Raw genomic sequence first — 19471 nt, forward strand, 5'->3', positions numbered from 1 at the left:
TAAAAATTGTTACAATAACTTTACAAAAATTCCTGTTATCCAAAGGAAGGTTCTCTATGCACAACCGGTAGCCACACCTGCATCCGCAGCATTAGGAGCTTGCACATTTTCAAAAAGGTGGAATTGCTTTTATCCTTTAAATCAGATTGTGTATGTGGATAGGAAGATGAAATTACTGTTTACAATAATTGTGCTGGCTGGTTAATGCCTAGTATTTTGTATCACTGAGGATGCATTTAGTGTAGTCTTGAACCTACATGGTTAAATTACACTGGTCGTTGAATTACATTGGTGCAGATTCTACTGTTGAATATCATGTTTCAAAGGTTAGTAATTTTGAAACATAAGTTTAAATCTATTTCTGATTCACAAAATGAAAGTCTCTGCCAGTAATAAAATGTCTATGTGAAATTAGTTTGTGCTGTTTCCTACAGGCTGTGAGTCCACAGCAGAAAACTGTTAACAATTTGGGACAAATTGGCAATTTTGGTTCCATGGAAGACCATAGTGGCAGGTGGTGTGGGTAATGGAAGATCATAGTGGTTGCTCTTCCGAAATGGAGGTTAGTACTTCAGTTACAATAATGTTTACACACAGAGTTCTGTGGCTGTACAATTCACTTCCAGTGTTAGTGAGAGAGGTAGAAACCATGACAACATTCAAAATAAGATTGGATAGGTGGATGAAGGAAAAGAGGTTGAAAGGATATGGGAACAAGGTGGGTAAATGTGATTAGAACTATCTGCTTGCATGGAAGAATAAACAGCGACACGGACTGGTTGGGCCAAATGGCCTATTTGTGTGCTGTACCTTCTGTATCTGACATAGAAGTGCTGGATGCCGAAATTGGGACTCAAAAATAAAGTGTCCCAATCCCCAGCACTAATATCATTAAAATAGATAAACACAAAGTTCACCAAAAATATATACTTAAAAGGTGACTTCCCTTTCAAATGGGCCAATTCCACCTTGATGTATGTAGGCAAACACATCACTTTACATCTTCAATTCCTGTACAGAATTGAAAGAATGTTAGTAATTCCTTTCACATTCCATGTGATCTGCTTGCCATATTGCCTCTTTGATGCACTCCCAGCATCTACCTACTGTTCAGAGCAGTGATTTGGAAGCTGACAATATAAATGATAATGGCCTCGAATTTGTGGTCAGGAGCAAAGCAAAGGTGTCCACTGCTGGCCCTGAAGAAAGCGGCCCACAGAGTTCTCGCGATCTCTGTGGCGAGAAGTTTGCCTTTTTTGACGCGCAAGTGATTTCAGTGCAGTGTAGTGGGAATTCCCTAGTGCGACGATGCTGTTGTCACGTCAACAAGCTGTCTAAGCAGTCAATCACAATGCAGAATTCACAGAGACAGGGAACCAGGAAATGAGAAACCGCTTTTATCCGGACTTTAAAAAAATATTACAGAGAGCAAAACAAAGATTGGTCTCTCACATGGGGATAAGGTAGAACCTAAAATATCAAGAACAAACTTTAAAATATATATATATATATTTTTTAAGTTTCTTAAAAATTGTAATTTTTTTATCATAATGGAGAAATTTGACACTCCACAAAATTTTAATGAGTTTTTCAGGGCCATAACATTTGTTTAGTAGTCAATACGCTGTTAAACCCCAATTACACCTAATCCAACAAGGCTTAAGATTTAATGGGCTATTTAACAGCGATATTACCGTTGAAAAGCCCATTTTCGTCAGTTTCACTCATTATAGGCTATGGGGGGGGGAGGGGGCACAGCGCAGCCAGTGTCAGAGCAGTGATTGACTGACCGCAACTTCAGGATTTCTGTGTTTAGATGCGCATGCGCTACATCTTGAATTTACGGTCAGTTTCAAAGGGGTAATAATGGCAAACGCTGTTAGTTTGCCGTTATTACGCACTGCAAATTCCGGCCCAAAAAAACGACTATGTAACCTTTCCAAAATAGTCAAACCATATACATTTCTTTACAAAGGGAATTTAAACTTGAAGTTGCGCAATTTTACCTCTATAATAATGCATGTTTTGTCACTTTTGTAGACTTCTTCCCACGTGTTATGCAGACATGATTATGTTAAGGAGTTGCAGAGAAAATATTATCATACAATTAAAGTATTTCCATTCACAATTATAAAACTACAATAGAACTGCAAACTGACCTACCTGCTATAGACAGTAGCTGCATTGCCAAAAGGAATTTCGCATGTTTCATCATCACTTTCACAGGTGGATGGAAACTGTGGAGGAAAAAAAAAGCAGTTGACAAGTGTTTCTGCTCAAAACTGCTTCCGGAATCAGATGTTCTCTTTTCTACTTTTCATACCCGAGACACTCCCAGGCACTGTGGGACCTGCATCCTTATGCCATTTGCAGACATGACGATTAGAACAAAATTGTATTAGAACTGTAGCCTTTCCTCAGTGACCTGTTACATACAAACCCATGCGATATTTACTGCTCACCAACAGTACTTCCTGTCAATCATGTTGAAATATTTCTGCACTTATATTTAGATCTTGTGCTCTGCAATGTAAAGGATGTCAGCGTGGAGGAATCAAACACAATTTCTTTTTTGCATTAGTGTCAGCAACAATTGCTCCTAGGCCTGATATAACACAGGACAAGTGCAGCTCCTCCTAATGTCCTTTACCCCCAACTTCAGAAAGAATATCTTCCATTGTACCACTTCCATCCTAAAGCCTTGGAGTGATAATGGCAATTTAGGGATAATTGTGGCTAAATTATAGCAGTCTGCTGCTGCAGACTCATGCTCATTGGGGAAAGAGTGAATGTACAGAGAACTAAGCAATTAGGTTTTACTGTGGAGGTATCAGTATTAATAACATGAACCAGCCTGTATATGTGCCACAAATGTAGAAGTAAAACAAGCACCGACAAAGAACATTGCACAATTCATTTCATCGTTTTTGCTTTGTAGTAATTTTTCAGATTTGATATAACAGGGCAGAGGAGTGTTTGGCATTTACAAACTGTAGTCTGGTATTTACAAGACATTCTTTGGAGAGATCTTCTAATCTTCAGAATTTAACCTGCATATAGTTGGCAATTAGAATCAAACTGTCCTATGGCAATGTCAGACTACATTACAATCACTTGCAGGAAATGCTACAATTAATACTTCTCTTGTCTTTACTGTTGAATAGAGGCATGGCAGTAGTGTTGGTGTGATTCAGAGAACCTCACATGAGAATTTATATAAATGAAAACTCAATCACTTTACAATGCATTCAATTGGATTGCTCACTTACTTTGATGTTTATTAGTTGAAAAATGCCTCCTATTGCCAGTTCAGCATTTACAGTGATATATCTGGAGGGAAATGTTGTATCTGTCAAAGACCAATGCATCAATGCACAAGTCTTAGAAAGAAAGGAAAGGGAGGGAGGGAGGGAGGGAGGGAAGGAAGGAAGGAAGGAAGGAAAGAGACTTGCATTTATATAGCGCCTTTCACGACCACCAGATGTCTCAAAGCGCTTTACAGCCAATAAAGTACTTTTGAAGTGGAGTCACTGCTGTAATGTGGGAAACACGGCAGCCAATTTGCGCACAGCAAGATCCCACAAACAGCAATGTGATAATGACCAGATAATCTGTTTTTGTTATGTTGGTTGAGGGATAAATATTGGCCAGGACACCGGGGATAACTCCCCCGCTCTTCTTTGAAATAGTGCCATGGGATCTTTTACGTCCACCTGACTGAGACGGGGCCTCAGTTTAACTTCTCATCCGACAATACAGCACTCACTCAGCAGTGCACTGAAGTGTCAGCCTTGCTTTATGTGCTCAAGTCCCTGGAGTGGGACTTGAACCCACAACCTTCTGACTCAGAGGCGAGTGTGCTACCCACTGAGCCACAGCTGACTCTGAAAAACTTGTAAAATATTTTCAAACTGAAAGTAAACTGGATAAAAATAGTTCATCTATGTAGGACGAGTGATGTCATCTTCTAGACTACCCCAGTTTGCCACAACATTAGGTTGGTTAGCACTGTATTATATACTGTTCTCTTCAGCCATTTATTCACATATTAAAGTATGAAACAAGAAATATCCTTTAGTCCATCAAATTTGTTCCTTTCACAGATCATGACAATTTGTCACCCTGTGGTTTAATATATTGAAGATGGTGACTAAACACAAATCTTAAGGCCCCGATTTTCTCCCAGCCGTCGGGCGGGTTTTCAGGCGGGCGGGGGCCGAAAAATCGCAGAAATAGGGGGTCGCGACCCCCCCCCCGCCCGATTCCCTGCCCCGCTCAACTTTCGCCCCCGTGTTTCAGGGGGATCCGAATCAGTCCCGCCCGCCGCAGGCGGGAATGGTCGGCGGGAGCCTAATGACCAATTATTAGCATGTTTAAACCTATTTTCAGGGGCTCTTGCAATTTTCTGGCTTCCCCCACGTAAAACACGCCTGGTGGGAACACCGCTGATGAAACCTGGCGTGAACAGAGTTGGCTTGCTTGCTTTCAGCTGCAGGTCAATCAGGACTGAAGAGATTTAAACAGGCAGCATTTGCAGGCTGCAGGACCTTGTTGCTGAAGGCTTGGGGCAACTTTTTGAATGCTTAGGCACAGCTGTGGAAGGTTGGAGCCTCACACACTTCTCCAGTGTGAGCTCCTGGGAAGCCCCTCTCACCACCCTAACTCAGCGCCTCCTCAACGGAGGCATCTGCCAGAAGCATGGGAGGCCTTTTGTTCCTTCCCTTCCTGGCATTAGAGGATCTCCAACAGCAGAGGAGGCTGGAGCAACTCCAGCAACAGCATCACCAGCAACAACAGCAGCACCAGCAGGAGCGGCAGGCTGCGGCTCAGCGACCTGGGGCAGCACAGGCCAGAAGGGGCCAGCGCATGGAAGGCCGTCGGCGCAGGAGATACCCCCCAAACAGGGTCTACAGACACAGGGTCAGCTACCTCAACATGACTGAGCAGCAGTGCCAGAGGCGGCTCCGACTTTCGCGAGAGGTTGTGACTGACATCTGCGCAATGCTGCAGCAAGACCTGGAGCCCAGAGCACCAAGTCCACACTACTTACCAGTGGCCATCACAGTCACCACCGCACTCAACTTTTATGCCTCAGGCTCCTTCCAGGGATCAGCAGCAGGCATCAGCGGCATCTCCCAGGCGGCCGCACACACTTGCATCACGCAGGTAATCGATGCCCTCTTTGTCCTCGCGCACAATCACATCCATTTCACCAGGGATCGCGCAAGTGTCACGGCGCGAGCGCGTGGATTAGCTCAGCTGGCAGACTTTCCAAGGGTGCAGGGCGTCATTGACTGCACACGTGGCCCTTAGCACACCCCACCGCAATCCAGGAGTTTTTGTCAACCGCAAGGGCTTCCACTCCCTTAACGTTCAGCTGGTGTGAGACCACAAGGTGGTGATTTTGCATGTTTGTGCCAGGTTCCCTGGCAGCTGCCATGACTCCTTCATACTGCGCCAGTCTAATGTGCCTCCGCTATTCAGTCTGCCAAACGAACTTCAAGGATGGCTACTTGGAGACAAGGGATGTCCCTGCGCTCTTGGCTAATGACGCTGTTGAGGAGACCAGCCAGCGAAGCTGAGGAGCGCTACAACTCCAGCCACATTACCACCAGATGCATTATCGAGCAAACCATCGGATTGCTGAAGATGCGCTTCAGATGCCTCGATAGATCAGGTGGAGCCCTACAGTACTCATCAGCCAGGGTCTCCAAAATCGTCGTGGTATGCTGTGTGCTTCACAACATGGCACAGCGTCGTGGCTTGCCGATTCCGCAGAACCAAGAGGCTCCTCACAGAGCTGCCTCGGATCAGGATGATGCGGAGGAGGACGGAAACGAGCATCCTGCAGAGGCCCGCCAACCAGCGGCACCAGTGCGCGAGAACATTGCTGGGCGGAATGCAAGGAACGCACTCATCCTGGGCAGATTTGCGTAGCCTGGTACATCAAACACTGCAGCCTCACTGCTTCTTAACTGACCATGGACAGTGGCCCATGCCTACACTTTCCTACCTATTTGACCAGCTTGCTGACATCTGCAAGTTATCCTAAGGCCTCTATGTGATATCCCCATTTGCCAAATGACAGACGCCATAACTGCAGCTGCTGCAACCAGATTTTTTATGTACAGGAAAATGATGGCATTAAAACTAGTTACAAGACTGGATGGTGGAATAGTTATGTGAATGTGAGCATAGAGAGATACGGAATGGGTAAGGGTGCATGGATGTGACTGTGAAGTGGGATGTGGAGGAAGAGATTGCTGAAGCTGAGTGCTGTTGGGGAAAGGCAATGGGGATCAGGTTGAGGGTGATGGAAACTTCGTACTTGCTTTCCCTGTGCGGCGAAGGTCATGGAAGCGCTTCCTGCACTGCATCCAGGTGCGACGGGTGACTCCCAGAGAGTTGACCTCTGCTGCCACCTCCATCCAGGCAGCCATGGACTCTTTGGGAGGCCTCTTCCTCCATGAGCGAGGGTAGAGGACCTCCCTGTGGGCCCTTACCCCATCCACCAAGGTCTGCAGTGACGTCTCGTTGAATTTGGCCGCAGCTCGGCCTCTGCCGTTGGCAGCAGCTGGTGCAGGCTCCTCTGCCATTGTGCAAGAGTGGTTGAGAAGCCTGCAGAGGTGGAGAAGCTTGCTGGACACTTTAAAAGCACCACGAATGATGACATCATACTGTGGGGCTTTCTGACTGGAAATGGACACTTAACAAGGCTGCCCACATGCTGGAACTTAATTGGCCACTTGAGGGAAAATTGCGTCCAGCTGGCTGACCCATTTTTTTTTTTTCGGGTCGGAACCCCACATTCGGGGAACCCGCACATTTCCCGCACGATCCAGAAAACCGGGCGCTAAGTTCTAAAATGTTTCCATGGCTGTCAAGGCAATCTAGCTAAAGTTCAAAATATCTGAAATCCATCTGCTGCTGAAACCCTCATTCATGTTTTTTTTACTTCCAGACTTGTCTATTCCAATGCTCTCCTGGCCAGCCCCCAGGCTTCCACCCTCCATAAACTTAAGCTAATCCAAAACTCTGCTGCCTGTATCCTAACTTGCACCAAGTCCCATTCACCGATCACTCCTGATCTCGCTGACCTACATTGGGATATTGCCCGACCGGGAGCCAATTTTAAAATTCTCATTCTAGTGTTCAAATCCGTCCATGGCCTCGCCCCTCCCCATCTCTGTAACCTCCTCCAGCCCTACAATCATCTGAGAGAGAGAAAAATTAAAGACATGCATTTATATAGCACCTTTCATGACTTCAGGGCGTCCCCAAGTGCTTTACAGCCAATGAAGTCAGAGAACTCTGCTTTCCTCCAACTCTGGCTTCATGTACATTCCCCACTTCCTTCACCGCAATACTGACGGCCGTGCCTTCAGCTGTCTAGGCCCCAAGCTCTGGGATTCCCTCCCTAAACCTCTCCCTCTGCTCATTTAAGACGCTCCTTAAAACCTACCTCTTTGGGACATTTTACTACGTTAAAGGTGCTAGATTAATGCAAGTTGTTATGATGTTTCCTTTTTAAAAGCCATGTCAGATTTTAGTCAAGTGACTATCCTCCCCCACTTGGCAATGACCCTTGCTAAGTTCAAAAGAACAGGATTGTGTAAACAGCAATGAGTGTGAACAGTCAAAATGATGTCAAATTATCTTTCACCGTCTCCTCTCTAGGATGCTGGTTTCAGAATTCATGTCTGAAATCTAAAACAGCTGCCAGCCCTGTTGTCCTGTAAATTTAACCCCTTTAAAGCAAGCTTTAGCTTAAAATCACATTTAGAAATAATTAAGGTCTAGATCCTTTTCATGGAAAATAGGCAAAAAGAGACAAGGAACATGTCTGATCTTCGACCTCCACCCTAGAGAGGTCAGTTATTGATTGACAGCATTTCCATCACTCAGCCTAGCTCTCCTTTTCCCTCCTCCCATTCTCCCTTCCCCATCTCACTCCTTTCCCTTCTTCCTCACCTTTTCCCCCTCTCTCAGCCGTGGCTCAGTGGGTCGCACTCTCGGAGTCAGAACTCTCTCAGCCGTGGCTCAGTGGGTCGCACTCTCGGAGTCAGAACTCTCTCAGCCGTGGCTCAGTGGGTCGCACCCTCGGAGTCAGAAGGTTGTGGGTTCAAGGCCCACTCCAGAGATCTGAGCACAAAAATATAGGCTGATACTCCAGTGCAACGCTGGCCAATATTTATCCCTCAATCAACATAACGAACAGATTATCTGGTTATTATCACATTGCTGTTTGTGGGAGCTTGCTGTGCACACATTGGCTGCCGCATTTCCAACATTATAACAGTGACTACACTTCAAAAAGTACTTCATTGGCTGTAAAGCACTTTGGGATGTCCGGTGTTCGTGAAAGGTGCTATATAAATGCAAGTCCTTTTTTCTTTCTCTCGCTCTCCTCCTGACCTCCCCTTCTCTCTTCACCTTCCCTCTGCTCTTAATATCCAAATTAAGGGTTTAAACAAAATTAAAAATTACATTTCACAATATTCATCCACTGACTTGTTTTTTAATGGCTTCATTGATTTTTTTACTTGAAGGCCTCAGCCTCTCTCAAACACCTGGACTTGATATTTTTGCCCAGAGCTGTGATGCTGTGAGCTGAATTAGGTATAACACGATAGATCAATACCATTCAGTCAAATTGTACTGATGGAATATTTTAATTTAGATTCTAGCAGTTTCTGCTCAATTGTTTTTCAAAATTATTTGAAGAAAAGCTAGAGGACAAATTTCAAAAGGTTTATTCAGGTAAAGTTTGTGAATTTTAAAAAAAATGTGCGCATGTGAAAGAGAAAACCAAATGACTTCTGATTACACATCAGTTATAGCTTTTGTGCTCTTTAAACTTCAGAAAATGTATTCGAGATAAAGAATGTTTCTTTCCCCATTCTAATATTTTAATTTTATCAATTTTGAAACCAATTCATTATTATCCCATTACCATCTCCTTTTGCTTTGTATAATCATCCCTTTGCCATTAATCACTCCTGCCTTCCACCCTATCACGGACCTTCCCCTTTGTTCTTTCTGCCCTCCCCACTTTCCCTGCCCCTGCACTTGCTTAAAACCTGTTAAATCTCTAACTTTTTCCAGTTCCGACGAACGGTCATCGACCTGAAACGTTAACTCTGTTTCTCTCTCTTCACAGATGCTGCCTGACCTGCTGAGTATTTCCAGTATTTTCTGTTTTTATTTCAGATTTTCAGCATCCACAGTATTTTGCTTTTGTTTTGTCATTATCTCATCTATGTTTTGTTGACTGTTAGAAAAGGGAAATGCTCTAATTGCTCATACCCATGAGACAGAGACAGAGAGAGACACACACACACTGTATGTCATAGACAGCATCTCTTCTCATTCTAATTTGATTTGTTTTTAAATATAAGAACAAGTTGAATTTTCAAAGCAAACAAAGCCTCTTTCAAGAAGACTGATGGGAGGATGAAGGGAAACAGGTTGAGGATGAGTGAGGCTCTGACCTCTTGTCACCCACCCTTGAAAGGAATGAGTGGGAGTGAATGAACCGTTAAGGGTTAGATGAGCGACAGCAGAATGAGTGTGCAGGGAGGAGCTAGTGTTGAGCAGTTAGTTCAAAGGGGAAGAGGTAGTGATGGGAGTGGAGGAGGAGTAGGAGGAGGGGAAGGGTTGATGGGATGGTGAAAAGGTAGAGGACACAATGAAAGCAAAGGGAGTCATGAGCGATTCGGACAAGGGACAGGAAGGGAGCTGCGGAGGACCATATTTTTCCCAAAACCCTCACCCCAACTGCAGCTGCTCCATTGGTAGTTCCTTCCCTCACCACATCACACCATGCCACACACAACTTCTCACCTGAACTAAAACAAGAGGAGCAGAGACACAGAAACAGGAGAAAAGAAATAAATAAGCAACAACGTGAAGACAACAGAGACAGGTGAGAGAAAGAGACCATATTCTCTGTCCAATAGCAGAGGAAATCAATTAGTAATTATTAGACCAACTTAAAATTAAACAGTTCTAACATAAAAAATAATGGTGTGATTATTTAAAATAATAAAACTGTCAACACAATTTGGAGAGGACATATTCTCCACAGATGTGCAGAATGTTAAGTTTATCACACTGCACGTTATATCAGGTAAGTTTTGCTTTCCTTTCCCCCCAGTATTCTCCCCTCCCCTCAAATGTGTTGACTCTTGATTTGGAACAGATCTAACATGGACAGCATTCCACCTCCACTTCAGCAGGGGCACCAGGACGAATTGTAGCACCTCTACCTGGGCTGCCACCCCCAGATAACCTGGGACTTTTCTGGGTTGAATGCCTAGATACTGCAACATGCGGTGTACTTAGCCATCGAGTCATCAGAGGAGCTTTACGGAATTTTCTTTTTGAAAAAAGTAACTATTGAAAAACAATGATTTATATAAAATCAACAAACTCCCTGGAAGTTGGCTCTTACTTGATTAAACTACACAATCGTTTTGTCACCTTATTCTTAGTTCATTTTTTTTTTGTTTCCAAGTCATATCTGGCCCTTGCTGTCATACTTAATATTACATGCTACTGTACTTTTGTCTTGGATATCTTTTAGAGGCTTTTAATGTGCTTGAAGCAGTCTTTCCTGAATCTGTATGCTTTGGAAACACTACTAATTGCTAGTACAGTACATAACAGTTCATACATTGACAAACAGGAATTTGTCAGTCTGCCAGTGGACTCCAGGATAGCCTCAGCCATTTGTTTTAGTACATGCAGCTCAGTCACCAAAACATAGTTTTTGTGAGGCTTCTGTTGGTGTTACCAAATGGTGCCAGAAGGTTACTTATATTTTTGTATTGGAAAAATTCACTAATTTCTGGTTGTTAAGCAGCATAACTTATAAAATTTCAACTAACTTGCCACTGGACAGCTAAATGTATTACTGACGGTGAATTAATGTACATCTGATTGGTAAACAGTCCTGACACTTGGGTGGTTACCTGGGCAGGAATACTGTTCATTTAACACAAGTGACGTATAAAGCCTTGAAATTCTAATCAGTGACATTTTAACACTGGTGCTAACCCCCAAAGGCCCAATTTGGTGTCCAGGTGCAATTCAATTCTAAATAGTTATTAACTAGTTAATCTAATTTCCTGCATCAGCCATTTGCATATCTATTCACAGAGCCAGTTACAGGTTTAGACATCCGGAGGAAACACACTAGTGACGAAAGTGAAAAGCTGTGAATCAGTGAAATTTAAAGTGATGGGGACAATTAACGGGAAGTGTCACAAGAGCGTGAAGTTTGGGAGTGTAAGTGGAACAGTTAACCAAAATTTACTGACCACATTTATCTGAACTGGCTGATGCAGTTCTGTTGCAGGCTGTCTTCAGGTCAACAGGATGGATGACCAAAAGCTTCCAACACCATGCCTGGGAGAAGGAAACCCAGAGGGTGAATGTGGCATTCCCAACAGAAAAGGAAGTGCAGAAAAAAACTTGCTGACGTCAAGAAAATCACCACGGGGAGCGAGCAGAATATGTACAGTTCTCTGCACTGTACTACATAATGGAGAGGGCACCTTCTTTATGAAAACCAGCGAATAAAAAAATAGGAAAATAAAACGGAGTTGCCTAAACTTTGATGGTTGAATTGCCAGATTGGACACTTCTCCTATAGCTGACCTGCGAGTGCTTAATTCGATCACCGAATGTCAAAAGTCAAAATATATTCCACACTGTAGTATTGTCACACCTCACCTTAGTGAGTGTTACAAAAGTTCAACCCCCACCCCTCCCTCAAAAAATAAATCCCGAAAGAATGTTTGGGAATGTATGTGAGGCTGTACTACTCTCGGGTTCAGGTGACTGTGCAGACTGCTCCAGCTTCACTTCTGAAATAACACATCCAGCCAATAGAACACATTCCAGTACAGCCTTTGCACATAATCAAGGACATTCCCCAACCGTTGCACATAATCAAGTACATTCCCATTTATTTGGCATAAAAGTAGAAGTTGTCATTGTATCCCATGACTTCTTGTTGATAGCATTAGGCAATTAATTAAAATGATAAAAACGATAACAATTTTACATGGAAACTATATTGACAAGCGAATGATAGAGCTATTCTGATGAGCGCACCTGTGAAACCTTTTTCTTCTAAACTCATGTTCTCAATTGTGGGCTACTGGAGGATCGACAACATAATAGACTATCAAGTAATAAGAAAAATAATAAGTTAGAAGGAAAATATATTTTACTGAATTACCTCAACCGTAAAAGTTTGTATAAATTACATACCTTTGCACTTATTGATAATATTCGTCCTATTTTATGCTTTCTGACTAGTGGTTGGAGGCAGTTTGGAAACAGAAAAACACTTCCTCTGTGAATTATGAAAGAGAACAATGGATTGTGGGCTGCACTGCCTACTGTGACATCATGAATAGGGACAGAACTCTCCCTTCGTGATGTCAGAGTAGGGGAAGCTCTACACAACATCCCTGCTTGTAAGCTGCCTTTAACCAACAACAGAAAACAGGATGGAGAGGCACCAATGTGTGCATCACCCTTTACAATATGTTGGATTATGCGGCAAATCAGTAGAAAATACTGCTCTAACAATTGTGAAGAATAAAAATTATGGATCAGCACAGAAGAAAACTTCCTTACCCAGGGTGTGTCTCCAGTCAGAATCAGAACAGAGTGGCGTGCAAATGTACAAACACACGATGACATGGCAATATCACAGGTTTCTTCAGGAAGAACAGGAACAATGCACAAGGCCACACATCTGGCAGAACAACTCTTGATTTTGATACAGCAGGACTCATTTTAATTGTCTTAGCTTAGGAAGTGTTTGTGGCACTGAAGAGTAATGCCAAGGTTAAATCGGACCTCCAGAGAAGCAACAAGGAATTGGAGTGATGCACAGAAAAGAAGCCATGACACCAACACTAATGGCTGTGGAGGAAATGTGCTCATTTTGAACTCTCTGCTGGTGCAGGTCACATTTGAGGAATTTCATGGTGTAAAATGGATCTAGTTGAATAAATAGGTTATTGCTACCAGAGAGTCCCCTGTGCACTGCTCACAATAAGTCAGAGGATATACTGTTTTATAGTAACAATATTATGCTTTTAAAATTTATTCAATCATTCATGTGCTATGGGCATCACTGGCAAGGCCAGCAGTTATTGCCAAAGCCTAGTTGTCCTTGAGAAGGTGGTGGTGGTGAGTCGCCTTCTCGAACCGCTGCAGTCCGTGTGGTGAAGGTACTCCCACAGTGCTGTTAGGGAGGGAGTTCCAGATTTGACCCAGTGATGATGAAGGAACGGTGATATATTTCCAAGTCAGGATGGTGTGTGACTTGGAGGGGAATTTGGAGGTGGTGGTGTTTCCATGCACCTGCTGCCCTTGTCTTTCTAGGTGGTAGAGGTCACGGGTTATGGAGGTGCTATCGAAGAAGCCTTGGCGAGTTGCTGCAATGCATCTTGTAGATGGTACACATTGCATCTTGTAGATGGTATACATTGCAGTCACGTTGTTCCGGTGGTGGATGGGGTCCAATTAAGCAGACTGCGCTTCGAGTTTTATTGGAGCTGCACTCATCCAGGCAAGTGGAGAGTATTCCATCATTTCTGACTTGTGCCTTGTAGGTGGTGGAAAGGTTTTGGGGAATTGGAATATGAGTCGCTCGCCGCAGAATACCCAGCCTCTGACCCGCTCTTGTTGCCACTGTATTTATGTGGCCAGTCCAGGTAAGTTTCTGGTCAATGGTGACTGCCAGGATGTTGATGGTGGAGGATTATACAATGGTAATGCCATTGAATGTCAATGGGAGGTGGTCAGACTCTCTCTTGTTGGAGATGGTCATTACCTGGCATTTGTGTGACACGAATATTACTTGCCACTTATCAACCCAAGCCTAGATGTCGTCCAGGTCTTGAGGCATGTGACATGCACTGCTGAATTATCTGAGGAATTGCGAATGGAACTGAACACTGCAAAATCATCAGCGAACATCCCCACTTCTGACCTTATGATGGAGGAAACGTCATTGATGAAGCAGCTGAAGATGGTTGGGCCTAGAACACTGCCTTGAGGAACTCCTGCAGCAGTGTCCTGGAATTGACATGATTGTCCTCCAAATACCACAAACATTTTCCTTTGTGCTAGGTATGACTCCAGCCACTGGAGAATTTTCTCCTGATCCCCACTGACTTCAGTTTTACAAGAGCACCTTAGTGCTTTGATGTCAAGGGCAGTCACTCTCACCTCACCACTGGAATTCAGCTCTTTTGTCCATGTTTGGACCAAGGCTGTAATGAGGTCTGGAGCAGAGTGGCCCTGGCGGAACCCAAACTAAGCATCAGCGAGCAGATTATTGGTGAGCAAGTGCCGCTTGATATCATGGTCAATGACACATTCCATCACTTTGATGATGATTGAGAGTAGACTGACGGGGCGATATTTGGCCAGATTAGATTTGTCCATCGCGTAGATGCCAGTGTTTTAGCTGTACTGGAACAGCTTGGCTAGCGGCACGGCTAGTTCTGGAGCACAAGTCTTCAGCACAATAGCCGGGATGTTGTCAGGGCCCATAGACTTTGCTGTATCCAGTACGCTCAGCTGTTTCTTGAGATCACGTGGAGTAAATCGAATTGGCTGAAGACTGGCTTCTGTGATGGTGGGGACCTCAGGAGTAGGCCGATATGGATCATCCACTCAGCACTTCTGGCTGAAGATGGTTGCAAACACTTCAGCCTTGTCTTTTGCACTCACGTGCTGGGCTCCACCATCATTGAGGATGGGGATATTCATGGAGTCTCCTCCTCCCGTTAGTTGTTTAATGGTCCGCCACCATTCACAACTGGATGTGGCAGGACTGCAGAGCTTTGATCTGATCCGTTGATTGTGGGATCGCTTAGCCCTGTCTATCGCATGCTGCTTCTGCTTTTTAGCATACATGTAGTCCTGTGTTGCAGCTGCCCCAGGTTGGCACCTCATTTTTAGGTACACCTGGTGCTGCTCCTGGCATGCTTTTCTACACTCCTTATTGAACCAGGGTTGGTCCCCTGGCTTGATGGTAATGGTAGAGCTAGGCCATGAGGTTACAGATTGTGGTGGAATACAATTCTGCTGCTGCTGATGGCCCACAGCGTCTCATGTATGCCCAGTTTTGAGCTGCTAGATCTGTTCTGAATCTATCCCAATTAGTACGGTGGTAGTGTCACACAACACGATGGAGGGTGTCCTCAGTGTGAAGACGGGACTTCATCTCCACAATGACTGTGCGGTCACTGCTACCAATACTGTCATGGACAGATGCATCTGCGACAGGTAGATTGGTGAGGACGAGGTCAAGTAGGTTTTTCCCTCGTGTTGGTTCTCGCACCACCTGTCGCAGGCCCAGACTGGCAGTTATGTCCTTCAGGACTCGGCCAGCTCGGTCAGTAGTGGTGCTACCGAGCCACTCCTGGTGATGGACATTGAAGTCCCCTACCCAGAGTACATTCTGTGCCCTTACTACTCTCAGTGCTTCTTCCAAGTGGTGTTCAACATGGAGGAGTACTGATTCATCAGCTGAAGGAGGGTGGTAGGTGGTAATCAGCAGGAGGTTTCCTTGCCCATGCTTGACCTGAAGCCATGAGACTTCTTGTGGTCTGGAGTCAATGTTGAACGACTCCCAGGGCCACTCCTTCCCGACTGTATACCACTGTGCCACCACACCTGGTGGGTCTGTCCTGCCGGTGGGACAGGACATACCCAGGGATGGTGATGGAGGCGTTTGGGACATTGGCTGAAAGGTATGATTCTGTGAGTATGACTATGTCAGGCTGTTGCTCGACTAGTCTGTGGGACAGCTCTCTCAATTTTGGCACAAGTCCCCAGATGTTGGTGAGGAGGACTTTGCAGGGTTAACTGGGCTGGGTGTGCTGTATCCGTGTCCGTAGTCGGTGCCGAGGTTGATGCCGGGTGGTCCGTCCGGTTTCATTCTTGTTATTGTGTTTCGTAGCGGTTAGTTACAACTGAGTGTCTTGCTAGGCCATTTCAGAGGGCACATTGCTGTGGGTCTGGAGTCACATACAGGCCAGGCCGGGTAAGGACGGCAGATTTCCTTCCCTAAAGGACATTAGTGAACCAGATGGGTTTTTATGACAATCCGATCGTTTCATGGTCACCATTACTGATACTAGCTTTTTATTCCAGATTTATTTAGTTAACTGAACTTGAATTCCCCAGCTGCAGGATCATTGGTCCAGGCCTCTGGATTGCTAGCCCTGTAACATTACCACTATGCTACCTTTCTCCCAGGCTGTATCACCACCCTCTGGGTTCTAGCGGTCAGCCAATAACATATCCATTGTAAAATATTTCCACTGGTTCTTTATTTCCAGTACCAGCCTTTCCAGGAGGAACCTGTACCAAAGGCTTTACTGAAATCCAACGACACCACACCACATCCACTGCCTTACCCGCAACAAGCTCGTTTGTCATATCCTCAAAGAAAAAATAGCAAGTTAGATTGGCAAGACCTCCCTTTCATTGGCTATCTTTTATGATTTTATTTCTATCCAGATGCTCTCTGATGTTATTTTTTTAAATAAGGATTTCCATAATTTTACCCACAATGGACATCAAGCTCACATGAGGTGAGGTAGTAATTAATTAATAATTATACTTTGGGGGGAAAACTGTATGACGAGGAAGAGCAGAGGGATTTAGGGTTCATGTTCTCAAGACATTAAAAGAAGCACCTCAATTGGATTAGGCCATGAAAAAAGTTAATGGCATACTGGGTTTTATGACAAGAGGTATAGAATATAAAAGTTGAGATGCAATAGTGAATCTACATAAAATTTCAGTAAGCCCACAGTTGGAATCATAGAATGGTTACAGCACAGAAGGAGGCCATTCGGCCCGTGCCGGCTCTCTGCAGGAGCACTTCAGCTAGTTCCACTCCCCCGCCCTTTCCCCGGAGCCCTGCAATTTTTTTTTCTTCAGGTACTTATGCAATTCTCTTGTGAAAGCCACAATTGAATCTGCCGCCACCACCCTTTCAGGCAGTGAATTCCAGATCCTAACCACTCGCTGCATAAATTTTTTTTTCCCTCATGTCGCCTTTGGTTCTTCTGCTAATCACCTTAAATCTGTGTCCTCTGGTTCTCGACCCTTCCGCCAATAGGAACAGTTTCTCTCTAGCTCGGCCCCTCATGATTTTGAGCACCTCTATCAAATCTTCTCTCAACCTTCTCTGCTCTAAGAAGAACAACCCCAGCTTCTCCATGTAACTGAAGTCCCACATCCCTGGAACCAGTCTTGTAAATCTTTTCTGCACCCTCTCCAAGGCCTTCACATCCTTCCTAAAGTGCGGTGCCCAGAATTGGACACAATACTCCAGTTGAGGGCGAACCAGTGCTTTATAAAGGTTCATCATAACTTCCTTGCTTTTGTACTCAATACCTTTATTTATGAAGCCCAGGATCCCATATGCATTTTTAATCGCTTTCTCAACCTGCCCTGCTGCCTTGAATGATTTGTGCACATATACCCCCAGGTCTCTCTGTTCATTCACCCTCTTTAGAATTGTACCCTTTAGTTTATATTGCCTCTCCTCGTTCTTCCTACCAAAATGTATCACCGCACTTTTCTGCGTTAAATTTCATCTGCCACGTGTCGGCCCATTTCACCAGCTTGTCTATCTCTTCCTGAAGTCTATCATTATCCACCTCACTGTTCACTATACTTCCAAGTTTTGTGTCATCTGCAAATTTTGAAATTGTGCTCTCTACACCAAAGTCTAATTCATTAATATATATCAAGAAAAGCAGTGGTCCTAGTACCTGGGGAACACCACTGTGTACCTTCCTCCAGTCACAACCAATCACCACTACTCTCGGTTTCCTGTCACTTAGCCAATTTCATATCCATGCTGCCACTGTCCCTTTTATTCCATGGGCTTCAACTTTGCTGGCAAGCCTATTATGTGGCACTTTATCAAACCCCTTTTGGAAGTCCACATACACATCAACCGCATTGCCCTCAACAACCCTCTCGTTACCTCATCAAAAAACACAATCATGTTAGTTAAACATGATTTGCCTTTAACAAATTCATGCTGGCTTTCCTTAATTAATCCATAGTTATCCAAGTGACTGTTAATTTTGTCCCGGATTATCGTTTCTAAAAGCTTCCCACTACCGAGGTTAAATTGACTGGCTTGTAGTTGCTGGGTTTATCTTTACACCCTTTTTTGAACAATGGTGTAACATTTGCAATTCTCCAGTCCTCTGGCACCAACCCTGTATCTAAGGAGGATTGGAAGACTATGGCCAGTACCTCCGCAATTTCCACCTTAACTTCCCTCAGCCTCCTAGGATGCATCCCATCCAGTCCTGGTGACTTATCTACTTTAAGTACAGCCAGCCTTTCTCGTACCTCCTCCTCATCAATTTTTATCCCATCCAGTATCTCAACTACCTCCTCTTTCACTATGACTTTGGCAGCATCTTCTTCTTTGGTAAAAGACAGATGCAAAGTCCTCATTTAGTACCTCAGCCATGCCCTCTGCCTCCACGCGTAGGTCTCCATTTTGGTCCCTAATCGGCCCTACCCTTCCTCTTACTACCCTTTTACAATTTATATTGAAGACTTTTGGATTCCCTTTTATGTTCGCTGCCAATCTATTCCCGTACACTCTCTTTTGCCCCTCTTATTTCCTTTTTCACTTCCCCTCTGAACTTTCTATATTCAGCCTGGTTCCCACTTATATTCTCAACGAGACATCTGTCATACGCCCCCTTTTTCTGCTTCATCTTACACTCTACCTGCTTCATCTTACTCTCGATAACATGTGTAATTTGGGCTCCATACTATAGGAAAGATGTTGAGGCAATAGAGGGCAGATTTACTTGGATGCTTCCTGGTATGAGGAAAAGCAGATACGAAGAAAGACTTGAAACATTGGGAATGTTTGTTAGAACGGAGGCGATTAAGAGGTGATTTTATAGAGCTGTTTATAATTATGAAGGGATAGGCCAGAGTATATAGAAACAGACTGTTTCCAGTGATTGAGGGGTCTAGACCAAGGGGACGAACAACGACATAAAGGAAAAGACCCTTCGGTCCATCCAAATAGTCCCATCTTGTGTATAACAATATATACACCGTCCATCCCACCCAAAAACCATGTGATCTCCTGGGAGAGGCAAAATCCAGATAAAAACCCAGGCCAATTTGACACACAAAATCTGGGAAATTCCTCTCCAACCTCCCTCCACCCTCACGCAACTGAAACTAGTCCAGGAGATCACGCTGGCCCTGATAATTCTTTGCAGTCCCTACCTTTTGTAAGAGGTGATCTCCACTCCAACCAGAAATAGGTCCAGTGCTCACTTGAAGGAATTCAGAAAATCACCATCCACCACAGGAGCCGGCAGACTGTTCCAGAGGTCCACTATTATCTGGGAAAAGAACTACCTCCTGACAT

General features: G+C 44.4%; 1 protein-coding gene across 13 annotated transcripts in view; it reads right to left on the reverse strand.

Annotated features, from left to right (window-relative positions):
• The window catches only part of LOC147102144 (uncharacterized), a 52002-nt gene that overhangs the window by 23612 nt on the left and 8919 nt on the right, over positions 1-19471 (reverse strand). For 5 of the 13 annotated variants that reach the window (XR_015073214.1, XM_085964400.1, XM_085964394.1 and 2 more), the window contains one exon: positions 2164-2237. Coding sequence is in view for 10 of the 13 variants with exons in the window: in XM_085964400.1 (XP_085820526.1) it covers positions 2164-2215 (52 nt within the window). In the remaining 3 variants the exon portion in view is untranslated. Of the gene's footprint in view, positions 1-2159; positions 2238-2323; positions 2465-7971; positions 7991-12120; positions 12191-12279; positions 12363-19471 lie in introns of those variants that run through there. The other 8 variants (XR_015073216.1, XR_015073215.1, XM_085964397.1 and 5 more) reach the window with 7 other exon arrangements.

This window comes from Somniosus microcephalus, chromosome 22 (assembly GCF_052327205.1).
Source record: "Somniosus microcephalus isolate GS21.2 chromosome 22, FLI_Smic_1.0, whole genome shotgun sequence".
NCBI classification, from domain to species: Eukaryota; Metazoa; Chordata; class Chondrichthyes; order Squaliformes; family Somniosidae; genus Somniosus; species Somniosus microcephalus.